Here is a 21,996-nt window from a genome sequence, read left to right as displayed (position 1 = left end):
GCATTGAGTCAGTGGTGGAGACATTGCATTTGTCACCATCCCTCGAGGGCTATAAAAACAAAGACAGTCAAAGTGGTCACCTGAGGAAATAATGTCACATCCTTATTGCGTGCACTAGCTCTCAACCTTCTCCTCCTCCAGATCCTTGATCTTGCTCGCATGGGATACGGCTCAAGCGCTGGTAATGTGATGAAGCACTGCCTGAGAGTGAAAACAATTAGAGTCCAGGTTTATGATCATAACACATTATGTAGTTTATGATCATAAGGCCTTGGTTTCTAGGCCCCCTTTGTTCAGTGTTTCAGAGATGTGCTCTTCTGTTGCCATTGTTATTAAAATAATTAACAATGTGGTGTTTTTGTTCAATTGTAAGACAAGGTGCCCAATAATTGATTGAGCCTAGAGAACAGGATTTTGCAGTTTAATACACTGCTGTTTAAATAATTATATATTATGGCAATAATATGTTCAGAGATGTTCGCGTTTGAAATTTTCATACTAGCTTGTATGTATGATTTGCAACATAAATACCTTGTTATTTAGCGTTCACTTCATGCTATGATTATGCTATCAAATGACATAGAGTCCGCTCTGAAGAATAAGCAATCCATGACCTATTTTGACCGGTCAAGTGGCTTCAGACGCAAATGCTGCCATTGCTGAACAAAGTCTTGGTAGAGTCGCTCTCCATTAACAGTCTGATGCACTTTTGGTCTTTCTTGGCTTTTTAAATGTATCCTTTGTATCCTTGTATAAATGGCAAGGAATAATCTGCCAAATGTAGTCTGTAGGAGAAACCCTTTCATTCTTCATTATTGGGATCATGTCAATCTTTGTTTTGTTCAGACACAAATGTGAGGTCACAATAAGGTTCATTAAAAAAACAAATTTACTCCAAATTCTAACAGTATTTTGACAGACGGTTAATGTTAATTTCACATGCATTAGTACTTTTATACCTACTATGTCAACTACTAAACATTTATTTAGCATTGTATGGTTATGAAATTCTCTGTTAAGCAGTGCAAGTAGTGAAGAAGGGCATGTAATCTTATGCATCTGTTTTTTTTTTTTTTATTGTAAAGGTGCAACAAGAGTTTGTTAACAACATGGAGAACACTTCCGTCGAGAGCCTCATACAAAAACTGGCAGAAAGCAAAGGAACAGGCAAAGAGAGACCAGGTAACACAGCTAAATCACACACACAGCATTAACCTCTGGCACCAAACTACTTTGCTCTTGATATTTTTAACAAGACTGGTCATAAGTTCATTACCAACTGACCAATTTTTTTTTCTTTTTGGGTGAGGGATTATAAATGAGTGTTAGGCTGCACTGTAAACACACTAAGAGTATGTTTGACTTGATTGCTGTAGAATAGTGGAGTCAACACTGAAGGATTTGTGGAGCTCTGACCCTTACAGGGGTTTTCAGCCCAGGTCTCAGCCAGCGCTGGCTGTCACATGCTAACGCTAGCGTCACATGCTAAGTGGAATGTCAAACTCGCCCACCTTTACACGAGATTAAGCCACTTGAGATTGATAGGGCTTGACACGGCTACACTTCCCCCTGTGCGCTTGCTATTTTTCCTCACTTATCCCTCCGTGACCTTTCATTTGACCTCCTGCTTCTCCCTCTTTTCACAGGGTGGAAGTTTTTTCACATTTCACATAGAGAATATAATCTTGCTTAAAGCTAAAGGGGCGTGGTGGAGTATAATTACACTGGTTTAGCCAGCAATTACGTTAACAATATAAATGTTGTACTGGATTTTGATGCTGGATTTTGCCTTTAACATGGCTTGACAACTTTTTTCCCACCCAGCGATGTTTCAAAACATTACTGTGTTGTTTGGGGCGGGACTATACGTTTTATTCATCCAGTTGCAGAGTGTTTGGGAAACCATTTTGAAAACAATCATTTTTCTTGATTGGTGATGCCATTGGCACAGAAATTATACACTTTAGCTGTAATAACCTGTTTTCTTACCACTTTTATATTTACTATATTTTATTATATTATCAGTGACCAAAATGATTATATAAATTATATAAATAATTGTAAATAATACATATATTAACACATACGCTGCCATTTAAAAGTTTAGCGTTGGCCGTTATTTTAAATTGTAATAATACTTTACAATATATATATAAAAAAAAAAAACTTGTTTTCTATTTTAATATATTTTAAAGTGTAATTTATTTCTGAAATATATCATTCTGATATACTGATTAGATGCTCAAGAATCATTTCTTATCGTTATCAGTGTTGATAGTTGTGTTTTTTTGGAAACGTGATACCTTTATATATAATAGCAATCTTTTGTACCATTATACATGTCTTTATTGTCAACTTTTAATCAGTTTAATGAATCCTAAAGTATATTAAAAAAAAACATACTGTCCCCAAACTTCTGAATGATACTGTATGTGTGTGTATGAATATGCCATACACAGATAGACCAACTAAACCATGTATGAATGTATAGTGACCCCCAGGGGTCTAGACTAAACCTTCAGGCTTTTGGTTGCCCTCCATTTGTTTTGACAGCAGAATTAATTGAGACTAAAAGCTGTTTTGGTCAACAAAACATTCCTTCCCCCGTATCAAGCTGTTCATTAGGGATTGCGCCGCTGTCAGAGCAATAACCTGTGTGGCACGCTGATGAAATCAGAGCAGCCCTAACCGGTATATAGAGAGAGAGAGGTTGAACAAACTTTGTACCACGGAAACAATCCCGAAGTGACACGCTGGGCTGTGGGGAGGTTACAAGAGCAGTTCAGCAATATCCAGCTGGGCTGTGAACTGGTCGCCAGCCAGACACGCAAACTCTCCTCTCTGCATGCTCAACATATGCAATTTTATAAATACATCCTCCGTTAACGCATGACTGCATGCGCCTCTCATATACAAACACGCAAGTGAATGAGCACTCACAAAAGCACACATTTACCTAGCAATCCAAATAAGGACATACCTTAAACTTCTGTTGTTGTTTTTTTAAATAAACCTATATGTAATTACTAAACGAAAACCGCTTGACAAAATTTTAGTAAACCTTTTTTTTTTTGGACATTCCCAAAGGACCGTTTCTGTTGGATTTAGCTAAATTCTGTCAACATTTTTCAGCAATGTTTTCCGCAAAGTATTGCTAGAAACCCACACACGCATAAATACAAACACATGCGTTCATGTAAACGAAGCAGTCTGTCTGTTTACATGAATTTAAACAAAACCTAATACCCTTTTTCCAGATTTAGATGGTATTATTGTGTCTAATGTTTGGAATTGTGTGCATAAATATTGTTAGATGGAGCCTGGAAGTGTTGTCATTTGCACCGTTCCTCGCCATGCCATCACTTAATTAGATGAAACTTTTTCCTCAGGCCTGCAGCTGCATGGAAATCTTAGAAATCAATCTTCATTGTTCGGTTTTCTAAACCTGTTTTGACAAACTTGCCGAATGTTGTAATGAATAAAAAAAGAATACAGTTTTGTGCGTCTTCCTAATTTGGCTATTATTTGGAGACTGTTTTTGCTTTGCTTTGCTTTTTTGTTCGTTTTGCTTTTTTCGCTTTTGCTTGGGTTTCATTTTATTTTGAAGTTGTTTTGCAGTTAAAGTTTTTGTTTGTTTGTTTCTTTCTTAATTCTATAAATGATATAAATGTTTTTTTCTGAAAGTTTATTTATTATATAGAATTATTATATTTAACTAAAATATAATCTTTGCTATGTCCCTAATAAGACGGTTAGGTTAGTGTGTGTCTTTGTGCATGTGTGGTTCATGACATCTCTCATCAAATAAATTTTGTTCTAAGATTTTAGTGTGATTTTAATTCAAGTGGGTCTTTCATTATTCATGTGTGTGTGTGTTTGTGTTCGTGTGTGTGAACTGAGAGTGTGTGACCTTTAGTTTTGATTGTGTGATCAGAGATGATCTTAAACAAACAGGAAGAGAGTGACAAGAGAGTGAAGTGATCTGGTGCAGTAGAGTAGATCAGTCATGCTGTATCTGCGTCAGTATGATGTGTGTGATGTGTGCCTGTCGTGACCGCTCTGAACGGTGCGCATGAGGTCCTCTCACGGACGCTGTTCTCCAGGGAAACTCTATTGAGCCGCTTGAGTTAAATATCACACGCTTTTGTTTTTTCAGGTCAAGGCATTTTCTGTGCAATGAAAATAGCACCCCGGGCTCTCTTGCTGAGGTCTGGTTGTAGTAAAATGTTGTCTTTCGTTTTCTTGGACAAGCATTAGCTTTTACGCGCATTAACACAAAAGAAAACCCGCTCCAAAGGGCTCTTAGAGCACTGAGGGGCATCTCTCCTCTCTTTACGGCTAGTCACGAAAGCACAGAATGAATATTTATATGCTGTTCGGGGTATTTATTGAGAATCTATAGCCAAACTAACTGGGGTTAGTAACGGTGATATCAGATTAAAATTAGATTTCATTTTATTCCATATTTTGACTTCACTCTGAAATAGAAACGTTGCAGACACATTGTTAGGTCATGGAATGACAGTGAAAGCAGCCAAATACAGTGAAAATGGTAAAGCAGAGTTTGTTTGCTTAAATCCTTTCATCCCTATGTGTCAGTGTGGAAATGGGTCACGTTAAAAGTGTAAAAGCTTGGAGGTAAATATGCAAAATTGATGAGCAAGAAATGAAGCGTGCAGTTTGTTGTTTTTTGCAGCCGTCTGTGTGTCATTTCACTGCTATGTTAATTCATATTTTCAGTGGAGACTAAACAGCATTTGACTAAGTTCTATATCAGTGCTGCACATCATTGCATTGGACTTGTGTATTTGTTTGATTTCTGAGGTTCTAAGTGCTTCCAGACATTTGTTTGGGTGTGCATCTGTTAGTGTGTGTTGCATGCTGGCTGTGAACTACGCGCTCTGGCTTAATAGGGAAGTCAGATTGTGCTGATTGCCACAAGACCCAATGATGACTGTACATTTGTTTACCAGAGAATCTGACCAATGTGTGTCTGTGTGCCTTTTTTTCTTTTTCTTTTTTCTTTTTTGAGGACTTAAGTACGAGATCTGGCAACACCTTATTTTACAGTCCTGTAGTAACAACAGTAAATTATGCATAATTACATGCAACTAAACCTATACCAAACAAACACTATTCCTTCTATAGTAAGTGCATGTTAATTAATTACTCGGTACTTAAATGTATAATTACACTGTAATTGCATGGACACCTTAAAATAAAGTGTAACCGAAGTTTTTATGTAACACTGTAAAAAGTTTAATTATTACATTTAATTATATTAAAAAAACACTTAATTACAACATATCATAATTCTTGAATTCAAGATACTGTAACACAACATCCCTTCAATTATTTGTATTTGTTTATCTGTTTTCATTACAGGGCCCATCGAATTTGAGGAATGTAATGTCTCGATCGCCACAGAAGGTCTGTGTGAATTAATTTTTATTTCTTTTTTTGTCTCTGTTCCCATTTTTTCTTTGTTATATATATATATATATATGTATGTATGTATATGTGTGTATATATATATAATAAATAACTTTTCTTCAATATCTGTAATTAAATCTCTTTATAATAATTCACTCTGAATTTTAGTTTTGCAGCCTTTGCTTTTTATTTTCAGATGGAACCATATTTGTCTAGATTTGTTACAATCATTGCTGTGTCTGTTTAGGTGCCAAACCCAGAAAAAGAAAAACCTTTGCCATACCAGGCCGACGAAGAGATAAAGACACAGATTCCACGTAAGTTTTGAATATTATTTCACTGTGTTCTCACTTCTTTTTAACACATTTCTTTCTGAATTTTTAAACAATTAAACTTTTTTTGAACTACATTCTGAAACTTCATATTATTTTGTGAGATACTTATTTGAATTTGATGTGACAGAGGAAGATAAAAATGTATTTCATCACCAGACAGAGGTTAAGATAAGAGTATTTTGGTATTGATCATTTTGTAATTTGGAACAGTAGGTATTATGTTTGACTAATTGTAATGTTACAATTTTGCATAGTAATTTTGCATTTCATTCAACCTCATTCAACTTTTTTCCTCTGTTTTGAATAGTGAATCAGCTGAAGTAGAAGCGGTTGTGAGTATATTTATGCTTATTTATATATAATTATTAATTTTATTTATTTGCTTATTAATTTTATTCTTATTATTGGAGAAAATAATCAGTATTTTTAATGTTTGAATTTAATACAAAACTAAAGGTGTTTTTCTGAAATTTCATAATACGAAACTAATTTTCTCATCAAAGTATGCTCTTTCTGGTTATTTTGGAGTAATTCCATGCGAGTCGCACCCACAAAGCCTCTTTTGTTCATCCTTCTTTCAGAACGCTTCCAACGGAGCTCCCCCGGGTTTCTACGGTGCTATAGATCTTCATAACGCCGTGAGTGGTGACCTAATGTTGTTGAAGGATTGTCTATAATTGTTACAATGTTAAGTAAAGACAACACAGTGTAAATACTTCTTGTGATATTGCTAACAATGGTGTGTTTTACCTCAGTCGGACTCTGCTTGTGCTTTGATGTATTGAAGAGTGTGAATAATAGGATTTTGTCTGTGGTGTGTTCTGTGTTTTTTCTGCAGAATGTGCCTCAGCTGGACGAGGAGGGCTTCTGTATCCGACCAGAAGTCAACGAGAATGATATCCTTACTCCAGATCCATCTCTTCCATCACCCCCCCATCCCATCCCTCACACACGCTTTCATCTCAGCCACAGAAACATTTTCCTTTATCTCTTTCATCGCCTCTACTCAATGTAAACTCTGAACACTTTTTTTTGGCTTGAGAACATACTGTGATATTTTTCTTTGTTGCACTTTTTTTTTTCTGAATCGCTGCCAAGTCATTCCTTCCCATCAGATTTTCTTCATTCTTCTGTTTTCTTTACCGAAGCTGCGTCATCACTGTGTGGACTAGAATACATGTTAAAAAAATAACACAAAATCTGATATTTTTAACCATCTAGCTCAAGATACTAAGATGATTTTTCATGCCCCCACACTTTTTTGTGTGCGAACCATTTTCCTTAACAGTTCTGATCACATGCCAAAGAGAACTCCTTTTATTCATCCAGTGACTCAGAAGATGAGGATGAGCCAAGAAAATTCCACGTCCAGATCAAACCCGTGCAGACCAACAACGGCACACACCAACAAAAAGCCACCATCGATGAGCTGAAGGCCTCTATTGGAAACATCACCCTCTCTCCCACCCCTGCCGTAAGAGATGCATCACACAAGAACACACACCTTGTGTAAAGATCCCATGACCATATACTCCTCATATACAGACCTTTCACTCACATTCATTCATACACAGAATAATGCAGCTGGTCTCCCTCTATAAAGGGTGATTGTACAGCGTCAGCAAAGAGAGTTGTGATTGGTTGATGTATTCAGTCTTCATCTCTTCCCATGAAACCTCAATTTTCCCAGACACTAGAGGGCACTGTTTGATTATGATATTTACAGGCAGACCTCAGAGATTAAGCAAATGCTTTCACACATTTTTTTAAACAATCCTGATTTGTGCTTGAGTGCAATTTTATTTTGTGTGTGTTTGTTTGTGTGTGTGTGTGTGTGTGTGTGTGTGTGTGTTATGCACCTGTGGTCAATATAAGGATTTAACTGGCTCATTGAAAACAATATTGTTTAGGCCCAACGGACGTTAAACGTTTCCAGTGAGGGAATGAGCATTTAATAAATCTCAAGTAGTTTGAGTCTGGGTTGGTCATCATGACATAATGGGTGACATCACACATGCACTGGTTCGTGCAAAGGTGACCTACTTTTCTGTCATTTTGTGCATGTAGAGTTGTGTGGTCAAGCAGTTCCTCCTGCATAGACTGTGAGCTGTGTGTGTGTGTGTGTGTGTGTGTGTGTTAGGCCTGTGGACCATCTGTGTGTGTGTGTGTGTGTGTGTGTGTGTGTGCTGTTGGTAAACAAACCCATGCAACTTCCTGCCTGAAATCTCACCACAGGAAGCATGGTGGGACTGTTTCTAATGAGTAAGATCACGTAGGTAAACGCGTGCACACACGGACACATGGAAGCAAGAGTTGTGACTGTAACAAAAGGATGTTTAGTTAATAAAGGTGGCCAATATCTTGACATGCTCAGAGCCAGTTGGTTAAAATAATGACGTCCCTGATTCTTATTAAATGTTTGCAGCTTTCTTCCTTTTCTTTTGAAAGATATTAATATTTTTATTCAGCAAGGATGCATTAATAGATCAAAAGTGACAATTTTAATGTTACAAAAGATTTCTATTTCAAATAAATGCTTTTGAACTTTAAATTCAGCAAAGCACAACTGTTTTCAACTGTGATAATAAGACTTTTTCAAAATTTCTTGAGCAGTAAATCAGCATATTAGAATGATTTCTGAAGGATCACGTGACACTGACGACTGGAATAATGATGCTGAAAATTCAGCTTTGCCTGACAGGAATAATTTACATTTTAAAAATATATATTTATATATAAATAAAAAGTTATTTTAAATAGTAGTAATGTTTAACAATATTACTGTTTTTACAATATTTTTGAACAAATACATGCATCCTTGTTGAGCATAATAGATAAAATAAATGTATCTAATCTTGCTGGTTTAAAAGGTAGTGCATATTTGTGTTGTTTATGATTTGATAAATATTAGATATATAATGGACAGAATAAAAACAAGTTGGTTAGGTTAGTTATCAGTTACATCATTTGTAACTATGATTTTCTCTTTGTTCTGCTTCTCAGTCTCGCCTTTTGTGTTTGTTTTACATTCTCTCTCCCATCCCTCGCTCTTCATCCCTTTGTGACGCTTTGAAATGACAGAGTGATGTATTTCTGCAATAACACATCCTCACAAGTGCCAGCTTGTGTTTTCAGTGAGCACAGTTTACTTTAGACACCTTCACTGCCACCTCTGTTTGCTCTGTTTGAGATGGATTAACACACATCTTTTAGGGAGGCTCTTCATCATTCATTTCACCCAGCTTGAGCTTTCTGTCTTCTTCCAAATGTGCTCAGTAATCACTCAGATTAACCTCTGAAATATTTACACATCTCAAAAACTACACTCACAATGTTCATATTGAACATTTGTCTTTGTGTCTCATATCATACTTGTGTTTCCTTTCTCAGTCTCTCTTCTTTTCGTGGGTCTGTTTAATTTTTAGGCGGATATGTTTTATGGCAGTTTTGGTCAAGTAAGGAAATCTAGGTGATGACGAATGCCATGTCATCTGTTGTAGATTATTGGTATTATTGAGCTTTCCATTTCCTCTAGTCTTCTGTTGTCTCTCTTTTCCCTTCATGTGCTCTCTCTCTCGCTCTCTCTCTGTTTCATTGGCGGGTGTGTGGCCTGGGTGCTGTAATTGAACCCATTTGCCAGTCTCTGCCTATGGGACTGAACCATGCCTTCACTTTTCTTTATGCATGCATGTGTATTTGCATGCTTGTGTATTTGTTTGTGTGTTTCCACAAGTTTTTCCCTTCACAATTTATCATTTAGTTTCGTTTACGGTCTTTATGTTGCTTTTCTGATGTGTTTCTTTTCATCGAACACCAAGTGAAATTATTTTCCATCCACTTTGACAGAGTCTCGTTCAGAGATGCTTCATATGAGTCACTTTGAATACACAATAAACCAAGCCCATCTTTGTGCATTTATTGCCGTTTTGCTAGCTGACTCTTGTTGACATTTCTCAGCCTCAAAACAATCCCGGTAGTGAATTTGGTTGAATTATCTGCCACTCATTTCCTCATGTTTAAACTGCCTGCAGAATATTGTTTCTGAACTGATGGTTTGAATATGCAATCCCACTAGTGCGGTTCTCTGCTCGTTCTTGTGTGTGTGCTTTTCGTCCTGTGAGGCCAATATCCATTGAATGAATGTGGGGATGAAGCACTTCATGTCTTCAGCTGTTTTCATAACTCCTCTCACTCTCATTAATAAAAGCCTGTTTTCATTTCCAGGTTCATATGAAGAAGAACCAGTCCAGTGAGTATTCCTTTTTTTTCATCCTCCCTCCATCCCTATGTCACTCTGAAGGTTTGGCTCTGGAGAGCGCCTGCCATTTTGACTTCTCTTTTTCGTTTTTCTTGGCCATGACGTTTCTCGCCAAGCCTCCTTCATGTTGCTCTGGTGACCCCTCCAAAGCCAACTCATCCCATGAGAAAATAAACATCTTCTCCCATTTTTTCCTCATCTGAGTAGCACAGCGTTGCCTCCTTAAGCCATGAGCAAGATTAACTGCTTAATTGTGTGTTTATGTTTTTCTATCCATCATAATTTTACATTTTTCCAGTAAATTGTGTCTTAAACGAACACAGATGCATGCCAGAATGTAGTGTTTACACTGCGGCATGTTCTCACATCAAGAGCGACGATTTTAACCTCCTAGGAAAGTTTTGCATACTTTAAATCCGTAAGACATAGTAATTGAGATCACAGTAGAAACGTTTTGTTATTCTTGCACTCAAACGGTAAACATTTCTTCAAAGAGCGCATTTACCACAACCTCCTGCACGCGCTGAAATTGATAAGATCTGGCAGATAATTTTATCCGATAAGTCCTTTAATCCAATTCATGTTGTTTTATCTTAAATCTCACTAAGATGCTATTGTAAGTATTCTTTCTCTATATGTTAAAGGAAACTTATTTAAATACAATTTACAATTTGATTTTGTGGTCAACACGAATTATGCTTAATGTTGTTGGACAGAATTTAAAAATGTTTTATTAACTAAAGCGCTACAAGTGCTGCAGTGCTACAAGTGAATTTAGGTATTACGACATTATAATTTACAGTATAAAAAATTTATATTCATTTTGAGATTATCTAAAGATTATATTTAAAGGGGTCCATTATGTTTTTCCAATTTTTCAACTTTAGTTAGTGTGTAATGTTGCTGTTTGAGCATGATCAAAAAGATCTGAAGTTTCAAAGCTCAAAGTCCACTCCAAAGGGAGATATTTTATTTGACAGAATCCACTTTTCAAGAACTACAGCGAACGGCTCGTTTGGACTACAATAAAAAAAATTCGGGATGAGGATCACAATGTTCCTCATTTAAATAATCTCCACCCACAGAATACACAAAAAAGGGGACGAGGCCTGGTTGAGCTGCATTAGAGAAGACTGTGTTGTCGCTATGTTAAAGAGGCGCTGTTTTTTCCCCACAATGTTTCCAAAACTCATTTGTTTGACCTTCCTAAGGCTGACAAACTTTTATTTTAAACACTGTTTCTGGACATTAAAACCCCAAATTGTATATGTGCGCTGCATATTTTATGAAGAACAGCTTGTTTTCTGTTGTTTTTGTAATCTCGCTTTTGTAAGGACAGTTCACCGCTCCTTAGGAAAATGAACCATGGTTTAGTGATTGATTACTGTTTGTATTATCTTAGTTTTCCGACAAATATCACGATTAAATGGTGGATAACACCGTATCTATAATGTATAAGAAAATGACAAAAAACATACCACTCTGAAACATCCTGTGAAATCCATGCTTGCAAAGTCTGTGCATGAAATCCGTTCTGCAAAATCCTCTTGTTCGTTAACATTGTCAGGGTCTGAATTGGGTTCGAAGTGGAAGTTTGAAACAACCTTAATATTTACACTAGAGAATAACTCGCAGTAATGGAGGGGCGGGAATTTAACCGAACAAGCGGTGCCAATCACAACACACTGGGCCAGCTTACCAATCACAGCACATTTTATATTATGGAAGGAGGGGCTTCATCGAAATCGGTATGTTCGAGCCAGACTGGGGAGAGAGGTACTGTAATAATGTAAAATATGTGAAAAATAATGCTGTTAATGTTTTTTGAACAATCAAGCATGAAAACATTCTAGTACACCACGAACACAAAATCAAGACTTTGTAAAAGGGCATAATAGGACCCCTTTAACGTTATTATTAAATTATTAGGAGTTTTTAAAGATTAACTTTAGTGACCATTGGTTGACGGCAAAGGTAAAGTAAATGTGCACAGTTAAACATCCAATATCATCTGATACTGTTAAAATAAAAAAGGGTACTATCGGCCAATATACAATAGGGTAATATCAAATATATCGATTATAGATCAGATCAGTGTTACTGTCAGTCCAGAACCTGACGGGTGTCTCATATTCTTTACTGTTTAAAACTTACCGGTAATATGTGGCACGTGGGCAAATAGGAATATAACAGACATACAAATGGGCATATAGAATAAACTGATGAATATTCATAACTGAATGTTATTGTAAATGTGGATCTCAAACATACTCACTGTAGGAATGACACGACAACACACATTCCCTTCTGTAAATCCAAAGACAGGTGAGTTTTCCTCCGGAATCTTAGTCCGCGTACTCGCTCTCTTTTGGTCCGCAGCTGCATTTATGTTGGTGGGAATGAGGGATTCCTGTGGAGCAAGTAAAAATGAAAAACAAAATGTGCAAATTACAAAATTACTTATTTGTACAAAAATTAACTTTACTAATTTAAGCTGTTGTCTTTTAACACTGTCATTTGTCCTTTGTGTATAATATACTGTATGTCGTTGGGATTTGGTCTCAAATACATACCATTTCAAATGTACTATGCCGATCATTTATAGCTTGTGATTTAAAATGTATGTATTTGGTATGACAAATGGGGTTGCATGGACATGTGTCTCATGTAGCAATGTCCTCTACTGACATGGCACTCAGAAATGGTCAGAAACATTAGTGACTATTGTAGTTTTCTGGCTTCCATGTTGGTTTTTATTTTTTACATGCGACAATCTAGTATTTCATTTGATAACATCATATTTACTTCATGAAACACATGTGCTGCATTTTTACTCGGGACTTAATGAGCAGTGCCCAGTTACAAGAACCCCTTAAGTTAAGAAATTGTAATTGCATATGGATTTATAGACTGCATTTAAGGGGTGTCTTGCAACAGGCTGCAGCTGCCAGTTGCATAAACTCAGCCACTATGTTAAGACTGTTATAAGAACTAGTTTGACCAAATAGCAGTAAGACAAGAGGTGATCAGTCTTACTTTTCCGATTCAAATTAGACCATTCTACCTTGATTTTTAGAAGTTAAAACCAGTCTTGAAGAAAAAAATTAGATGACTAACTTTTAAGACTAGTCAAAGCAGTTTATGCAACCGGCCACCAGCAGATCACAAATAAAGCCTGAAGAGTTGCTCCATTACTCAATTGCATATTTTCTCATTGATCTACAGGTGATGAACTGACACGACACAAGATACCACAGCCATCCTTTAATGAGTAAGAGAAATTTTGCTGTTAACCTTTATTTGGTCACCCTTTTTTTTAATCAAACTTGTAACCATTTATGCACTATGTTGTACAACTTTCATAAGTTTTTTTTTTTTAACCTTCAAACAGTAGATTAGCCTGTAATGACCTGCTGTCTTTGGATCCGTTTGGCCCGACCAGCACCGGCTCCAGCTCGTCTCTACCCCACTCGTCAGGTAATACTCATCTGTTGTAATACAGCAAATGCACACTCTTCTGGGTACAGCTCTGTATTAATGTCATTACCACATCAGGGAACTATTGTTGTTAGACATAGTTTATAAATCCAAATCCCTTTTTCCTTATATCTCAGAGTTTCACAAAACGGCCATTAACATATATATTAAAGTACAATCACATTTCAGTAAAGTATTGGTTAACATCTACAATAATCTCAATGACAGAGTTCAGCTTGGCAGTGTTGGAGTCAAAACGTTCTTCATCGACCACACACACACACACACACACACACACACACACACACACACACACACACACACACACTGTACAAGCAGACAGTCGTAAGTCATTCACCCTTCCACCTCCTCCATCCCCCAGTCTCTGGGAGGCTTGTCTTAGGTCTGACCTCCTTTATTATTGATGATGCTTACAGGCTGGGGAAAGTGTCTGGGCTTTTCCAGTCCACAACAGTCGCCTCTAGAGAGCTTGCTCAGGCTACTGTTGTCACGGAAACCCTCATATCCCACAGCGACTTCATATCCCACTCAATCTATCCTGTGCTTTAGCATGACATCTTTTGTGAATGCCATGGGAAAAACGTATTTTTTGTTGTTTGTTTGCTTGTTTAGTCTATTTTTGTTCACTTTTGTTTTGTGCATTTTGATATTATAGAACAGGGATTTAAAAAATAACTAAATTATTTGCTGATAATTGAGTTTCTTGACTTATTATTGGAGGAATGCTGTTGGCGTAGTTTTCTGCAGAATTTTACACACCTTAGGCTTTATTTGTGAAACACAAAACAAATTTAATTCTTTGTAAATCGTCCATGCTGTTAATCCATTCACACATAAAATTTCCCATTGAATTAAATGTCAGTTTTACATTAAAAATGGGTTTTATGTACGATTTACACATGCGTTGGATCTTGAGCCATGAATAAGATTCCTGTGTGTATTCCGTGAGTACGGTCAGTGTTTCCTCACGCTCTATTCTCATCTCTGTCTCTCTCTCTGAAAGCTCTTGACCTTGATTGTTGAAATGAAATGTTATTTTGACATCTGGGAATTAGGAGCTTCTATATCTTGGGCAATAGTGCAGTTGACAGTATGTGGTTTTGACCAAATTTAAATATTATCTTTTAGATGTACGTTAACAAAAATGAGGTGCAAAGTAGTTTTAACAGAATTTATGTACATAATATATGCAAATTATTATTATTATTTTTTTTTGATTTGAATTATTTTGTTGGAAATATTTCAGACTTGAGTTTTTATTTACTAGTTATATTATTGTAATACTTTATTTTGGAATAAATATTGTGGGTACATTTTAGTTTGACATTAAAGTGTTTTTTGCAAACAAGTGAATGCTTTTCTCTCTGATAAGCCGCTCAATGCAGTCACTATAAAAATCCAACCCGTCATTCAAGCTCTGACCTTATCCACGAGGGCCAATCATAATCCAAAGTTAATTGGCACCTTCAGAGGTCAGAGGGCGGAGTTTAGAGTCCCCGTGTCACAGACGTTGTCAAACATGATCTTGTTATAGTTCTGACCTGGCAAATGAACAAAAAGAGATGTGAAGAGGATATTAGTAATGTTGCAAGGTATTGCACTTGCATTTTATTATAAATTTGGTGTGCTATTTAGGTGTTTTTGCATAGCTTTTGAGTATTTTATTTCTTCCATGCCTTAATATGTTTTAAATGAGCCTCATTTACATTGACTTCTTTCTTTTTTTCTCATCCTTGCTTTGTATTTGTTCAATGCTCTTTTTCTTAGACCTGGCTTCTCTCTTCTTAACATCTTTCCCTACATCTCCCCCACTGCAGTTAAATGATGAGGTTTTTGAAGACCCAGGTAATGCTTATAACCCATGCCTGCAGTTTGATCATCAGAATAGAACTTTTCCCATAACAGACACTGACCCTGATGGCAAAGAAATATGCAAAAATGTGAATGATGAGAGGAATGTTTTGCTTGAACTCACCCGCAGCTAAAGATCCTAATATTTCTTAGAGATGTATCTGTGAAAATAAGTGGGGTTTTTTTACATTTTCTGCTCACAGAAGATAAGCACAGAGACACACTTTATTGTACTTAAAGGATAGTTTACAAAAAAAAAAGTATAATCATTTACTTACTCTCGTGTGAAACAAAGTCATACAGGTTTGGAATGATATAAGAGTGAGTAAAATGATGACAGAATTTACACACTGACACCTTTTAACAATTTTGTATTATTTTGCCCCTCGTCTATGTCAGTATTTTATTTATTAATGTATTTTTTGTATTTGTATTAGTAAAAACTAACAGGAGTGCATGAAGGTTAGCTGATCATATGCTTAGGAATACCACATTACAGTATGTTTTAAGGGATATTTAAAAATACATATTTCAGTAGGATTCCTCAATATTTTGAACATTATTTTTATAATCATTTTTCCGTTGTATTTTTTTTTAAATGTACACTTATAATATTTTGTTTTACTTTAAATTGTTTTTTAAAATGATATTTATATTTTCATTATTTTTATATGTATTCATTTTATTGTTTTATAATTGTATTCTTATAATATTTTACTCTATTTAAATTGTATTATTTATATATATATATCATTTTCACTGATCATTTAAAAAAAGGCTTTCCCCCCGATTGCTTTTTATTATTACTGGTTTTCTGTTTATGTGACATTTTCTTAATGTAATTATGTGAAATATAGAGCTGTATTACACATTCAGATTAGGAGAACAAATTGAGAAGAGATGCACCTCCTTTGTATATACACAAATCCAGGTCATCTGTGTTTCTTTCATATTTTTTCATTTTTTCCATGTAGTCTTTTCAGCATGCCTGTCAGTATGTGGTACATTATTACAAGCATCATTACTCTTTTCTCTCTGATGACCCCTGTAACAGAAGTGGATTTACAGTCGGAGCCCACCTCTCCTTCAGCAATCAGTCTTGATGTTACCGAGCCTCCTGCTTTGCCCGTTCCCTCCAAACTCCCTTCTCCTGCCGGTCTCACCAAGCCGTGCACCCCGTCATTCCCTGTTCTCCCCTTTCCTCCCTCCACCTCTCTCCCAGACGAGGCTGTTGCCCCCCTCCGCCCTGGCCCAACTCGAGCTCTGAGCGTACCTCCAGCCCTACAAGCTCTTCCTAAGGACTACGCTACCCACAAGCCCCCTCTCATTGCTCCCGTCGCTGGTCCAGACACACTTTCGTCCTGGGCCCAGAGCCAATGGATTGCCTTCAATGATGCCTTTGTGCCATGTCGTGGACCATCCCATCAACCAGCGAGACCTCGGTCAGTGCCTGTGTCTCAACAGCCTAAGCTTTTCTTCAGAGAGACTGGTGACCCATTTGGCAGCATTGGAAAAGAGGAGAGCACTCCCTCTCTAAAGGAAGCACCAGCCCGATCCATGCAGGATGGTAATATTGAGGAATGAGTTTTCATAAGCATGTTCCAACACTGTCCCATGGCTACATGACAGTGAGATAAATATACTGAGATTTTAACAAACCTGATGTTTTTTTTTACAACTTATTTTATTTCATTGTAATTGTTTGGATTTCTTTTTTCTTCAGTTAGAGTTAGATTTATTTGACTTATGTTGTTTGATTGGTGAATTATTATTTTTTTACTTTTGTGTTTTCTGTGTTGTTTATTTATTTGAATAATACAAATGTAACCAAATAATCACATGTAAGCCATCATAGTCTTTATTACTGTTTAGCTAGATACAGTAAAAAAAAAAAAAGAAAAAAAGAAAAGTGGGACCCAAGTTTGGTTTTATTTTGTTTTATACTGTATATTTTATTCATTACATTTTGTTTTCAATGTATTTTTCTATTTCTTTCTTCTATTTTTTATTTTTCCAAATAATTTTGGTTCAGCTACACAAAGTAACGTGTCTACAAACTTGGTCAGAAATATCATATCCAATGTTTTCTAAAATCAGAACATAATGACTAAGATGGTTTAAAGTGTGCATGTTTCCTTACCTGGTCTTATAATTTCTTATTCTTATTTTTTTATATGTTTATATTGTGACATTGGCCATTGCATGTGACTGAACATCAGGTGTAATCTTTGGATTTGACTGTTAGCTTGTTTTCTGTGTGATGCCAAATCCAGTATAGCAACATTTTGAATGTTTTTCGGCATTGGTGATTTTTAAATCACGCTCAGAGGGTGCTGCCTCCGTATTTCCCCCTTTTTTTTCGTACTTCTTGTGGTTCTAAAATTTGTCATCTTATTTTTTTTCATGCACAGTACCACCTCCAAACAGGCCGACTACTCCCCTGGGCACGGCAGCCATAGTCCCTCCACCAAGACCATTATCACGGCCCAAACTGCCAGCAGCCAAGCTGACGGGCATCAATGAGGCTGTGAGTAAAGAAGATATTTCCTGATTCCCCCTGAATGCAGTGAATTATTAATCAGTTGGTTGTTTTCTGCAGGGCCGGCCGTTCAGCCCTCCTAAGGTGTCCAACTCTAGCCCTCCTCCCGCTGCTCCTCTGGCTCGTGCCGAGAGCTCCTCCTCTCTCAGCTCCAACACCTCCCTGAGCACCAGCAACACACCTACTGTCGGTGAGTCTTCAGTCTCACACACTCCTGTGAACACAAGCTGCACACACTAAATCTTTTTTCACATCTTCCACATTCACATCAGACTTACAAAATGTATGAATACTTCATATAATTTATCATTTAATACATTTATTACTTCATTATTATAACAATAATGTCATCATTCATATACTGTATGGTTATTAGGATACAGGATATCTTTCAAAATGTTTTTTTTGTTATATTTTATATTCATGTCCATGTGTAAGGAAAGCTAATATGCACAAATAATATTCTACACATTGCATTTCATCGTATGGTCAACACATCACTCACCAGATCATTCCATCCTCATTCTTCACTGGTGAACTGTGTTCTCGCCCTGTTTTTTTTTTTCTTTCCCTTTTTTGGTTTCCTCCTCTTCATTTTGAATTAAGAGGACGATCTTTTTGTGGGGAAACTGCCCACATTTGAGAAGAGATGTGAAACTCCGGCAGGTAGAGTGGAAAGAACTCAGAAGAACATTTGTTCTAACTTACTAACTGACTCAAGAATGATCATCTCTCCTTGATCAACCAATTGCATTGCCCCATCTGCTAAACCATAACTACTCTCATTCTGTGACTCACCATGTGAATGATCTCTAATTGTGAAACTGACTATTGTGCGTCTGATGCATTGTAGCTGATGAGGATGCATGGCAGAAATAGTGCGGATGATGTCTTTTCCTTGGCTTTTACCTGTTGACCTGTCATTGTTTGTCACTGCAGAGATTTCAATTATCTTAACTGAAACACATTCCTCAGAATGCCTCTATTATTTTTTATTCATACTTGGATGTCTGTTTTTTTATTGTCTGTCTTCCTCCTGATTCTTTTCCTCATAGGGATATCTCGTGGGCCCAGTCCAGTGACACTGGCTTCCCAGGATGCATTGCCCATTGCTGTAGCATTCACAGAGTCTGTTAATGCGTATTTCAAAGGAGCAGATCCCAGCAAGTGAGTTTAATGTCTTCTGCCCTGCTAAGACAACACAGACTTTACATACTATACACATGACGACAAAACCTTGAAATATCATAGAATTAAAAAGTAATGGAAAAATTGTATTTTTCTAAAATAATTAATTATTTCATTAGTCTAGCTATTCTAAGCTCTGACATATTTCAGTGGCTCTTTGTGAGTGTGATCTCTGTAAAATGATTTTTAAAAATGTGATTTTAGGTGCATTGTGAAGATCACAGGAGACATGACCCTGTCCTTCCCTAGCGGCATCATCAAGATTTTCACCTCTACTCCGTCTCCTGCTGTACTCAGCTTCAAACTCTCAAACACCAGCAGATTAGAGCAAATTATGCCTAACCAGCAACTACTGCACAGGTGAGTGTGTGCCTTTACACTAACTTGTTTCTTCTAATGTTACGCTACTGTTAAGAGTTTTTGGGGAATTTTTACAAATAAAGTAATTTAACTTTAATTCAGCAAGAATGCATTAAATAATATTTATATTTCAAATAAATGCTGTTCATTAGAACTTTCTATTCATCAAAGAATGCTGATAAAACATGCATACAGTTCCCACAAAAATATTTAGCAGCACAACTATTTTCAACATTGATAATGAGAAAATCAGCATATTAGAAAAATCTCTGAATGATCATGTGACACTGAAGACTGGAGTAATGATGCAGAAAAATCATCTTTGCCATCACAGGAATGAATTACATTTTAAAATGTATGTTCAAACAGAAAACAGTTATTTTAAATTGTAATAATATTGATATTCATTTCTAACATTTCTAAATATGTTATTAAAATCAAAGGTTGTATTTTTTTAAACATTTTTTAACATGCACTGTGAACCTACATGAACAAACAATGAACAGCTGTATTTTTATTGACTAACAGTAACAAAGATGAATAAATACTGTAACAAATGTTTTGCTCATTGTTGGTTCATGTTAGTTAATACATTAACTAATGTTATCTAATGAACCTTACTGTAAAGTGTTACCAAAATAATAATAAAAAAAAAAATCATGTGTATATGAGAAAGTGATAAAACATTTTGTATATTTGTAACAGCCTTCTTACTTTATTCATGATTCCATATAGTAGCATCATGATCGCTAAAGTGCTCAGGCTAAACTCACCCTGCTCTCACTCACCCACATCCTTTTTCATGTTGTGTGAGTTCGTGCCAGCAGTTCTCAGGCATGGCTATTCAAATCAGGAGGGATTTGTGATTTAATAGTTGAGCTGCTGGACTAGGGTTAGTTATTCCATGCTGCTCCAATGACACACAGCATTGAATTATTGAGCTCCTAATACTGTTTTCTTTGTGTGTGTGTGTGACTCCAGTGACTCCTCCCAGAGTGACACAAGCACTAAGGACTTTTGGCTGAACATGTCTGCATTGACGGCGTACCTCAGGAAGAGCTCTGAGCAGAATCCTACTGCATCCTATTACAACGTGGACATCCTAAAGTACCAGGTTCATAGCTTTCCATTCTGTTACCTTTGGGATAATACTGTTAGTCAATGAATTCTTCAAGAAACACGTGAGTAAAGCTTGTTAGTACTAGCTTTTCTAGTATGCTTGCATATTAGAGCTGCACGATTGAGAATCACAATTATTATTATTTTTTTAATAGAAATCACGATTCTCCCACGATTCTGAATATACAACTAAACAAAATAAAATGTAATTCACTAGAGGTTCTGACAAAATGTTAATTGCTGCAGTCTAATTAAAAACAATTTAATTGATTTGTGTTATTTAAAAAAGCGGTTTGAATAAATGATTCAACGACTCACACACTCTTAGTGCTGCATTTGATACTATTGACCACAACATTCTTTTAAATAGATTCAAAAATTATGTTGGCATTAGTGTAATTGCATTAGCATGGTTTAAATCATACTTATCTGACCGTTATCAGTTTGTAGCAGTAAATGAAGAGATGTCTCATCGATCACAAGTTCAGTATGGCGTACCACAAGGCTCAGTACTAGGACCGTTGCTTTTCACTCGGTACATGCTACCCTTTGGAAATATCATTAGGAAGCATGGCATTAGTTTTCACTGTTATGCTGATGATACTCAGCTCTATATTTCTTCACGCCCTGACGAAACTTAGCTGATATAAAAAACCTAGCTGATATAAAAAACTGGATGACTAGTAATTTCCTACTACTAAATTCTGAAAAAACAGAGATTCTAATTATTGGACAAAAAACGTCCTCATGTAATAACCTAGAATATGAGTCTCTCTGTTTATCCCGAGTTTTACCGCAGTCCGCCAGATCCAGGCCGCATCCAGATATAATGAAGGACCTGCGCCTGGACACGTCGACAATGCAGTCCTGAAGTGTCAACTAGTCTCTCCCCTGTGAAGGCCCCCTTCTCCTTCCCTTTACCTCTGTACAGATAAAACGCTGTCAAAATAGTTCCAGTTCACATGGCTATGCAGAAGCGATAAATAATTCTGTATTATACATTTTTAAGGCCAGACATGTAATTTGTTGAGGTCAAGTTGTAAAAAAAGACTACACGCCTGCGCACATATATATTCAAACGCACATAAGTTAATAACTAATGATCTTTGCAACGGAAGTGAATCTATCAAAACTCATTTTAGCTGGACAATAACTTTATTCTAGAGCTGCTGTAAAGCCAAAACAATCTCTGTTACATTAATTTCCTATTATCAATGTAAAGCTGCTTTGAAACAATCTATATTAATATATTAGCTATATAAATGAAGGTGACTTGACTTGACTCATAAAGACTCCACTTGGTTCATTACAGGATGAATCAGCATTTTTAAACAAATCTCTTGAATGAATGATTCAGTGATATATACTGTATATTTCTTAACTGTCACTTCAGTTAAGAAGTGACTGTACAAACT

The 21,996-nt window shown here is 36.4% G+C and overlaps 2 protein-coding genes across 3 annotated transcripts in view; both read left to right on the top strand.

Annotated features, from left to right (window-relative positions):
• The window catches only part of LOC311083112 (F-BAR domain only protein 2), a 50,134-nt gene that overhangs the window by 23,281 nt on the left and 4,857 nt on the right, over positions 1-21,996 (top strand). The window contains exons 8-23 of one of the 2 annotated variants that reach the window (XM_084114397.1): positions 1,086-1,182; positions 5,386-5,430; positions 5,681-5,750; positions 6,076-6,100; positions 6,350-6,406; positions 6,607-6,666; positions 7,069-7,242; positions 9,993-10,017; positions 13,252-13,297; positions 13,418-13,503; positions 17,787-17,902; positions 17,975-18,104; positions 18,521-18,580; positions 18,970-19,081; positions 19,307-19,462; positions 20,444-20,576. In XM_084114397.1, the coding sequence (XP_083970523.1) occupies positions 1,086-1,182; positions 5,386-5,430; positions 5,681-5,750; positions 6,076-6,100; positions 6,350-6,406; positions 6,607-6,666; positions 7,069-7,242; positions 9,993-10,017; positions 13,252-13,297; positions 13,418-13,503; positions 17,787-17,902; positions 17,975-18,104; positions 18,521-18,580; positions 18,970-19,081; positions 19,307-19,462; positions 20,444-20,576 (1,392 nt within the window). The remainder of the gene's footprint in view (positions 1-1,085; positions 1,183-5,385; positions 5,431-5,680; positions 5,751-6,075; positions 6,101-6,349; positions 6,407-6,606; positions 6,667-7,068; positions 7,243-9,992; positions 10,018-13,251; positions 13,298-13,417; positions 13,504-17,786; positions 17,903-17,974; positions 18,105-18,520; positions 18,581-18,969; positions 19,082-19,306; positions 19,463-20,443; positions 20,577-21,996) is intronic. The other variant, XM_084114398.1, reaches the window with a different exon arrangement.
• LOC311083114 (uncharacterized protein) lies at positions 15,099-17,252 on the top strand. Its single transcript, XM_084114400.1, has 2 exons — positions 15,099-15,369; positions 16,430-17,252. The coding sequence occupies exons 1-2, from the start codon at positions 15,216-15,218 to the stop codon at positions 16,957-16,959; spliced, it is 684 nt and encodes a 227-aa protein (XP_083970526.1). The 5' UTR covers positions 15,099-15,215; the 3' UTR covers positions 16,960-17,252.

This window comes from Abramis brama, assembly GCF_963993115.1.
Source record: "Abramis brama genome assembly, chromosome: 5".
Classification (NCBI taxonomy): Eukaryota; Metazoa; Chordata; class Actinopteri; order Cypriniformes; family Leuciscidae; genus Abramis; species Abramis brama.
The sequence above is the reverse complement of the archived record's forward strand: the minus strand, read 5'-3'. Positions and strand labels throughout refer to the sequence as shown.

Coding starts and splice junctions, on each gene's coding strand:
- LOC311083114 (XM_084114400.1), top strand. CDS start 15,216: ATGAGCCTCATTTACATTGACTTCTTTCTTTTTTTCTCATCCTTGCTT. Junction 15,370..16,429: donor TGAGGTTTTTGAAGACCCAG/GTAATGCTTATA, acceptor CCCCTGTAACAG/AAGTGGATTTACAGTCGGAG.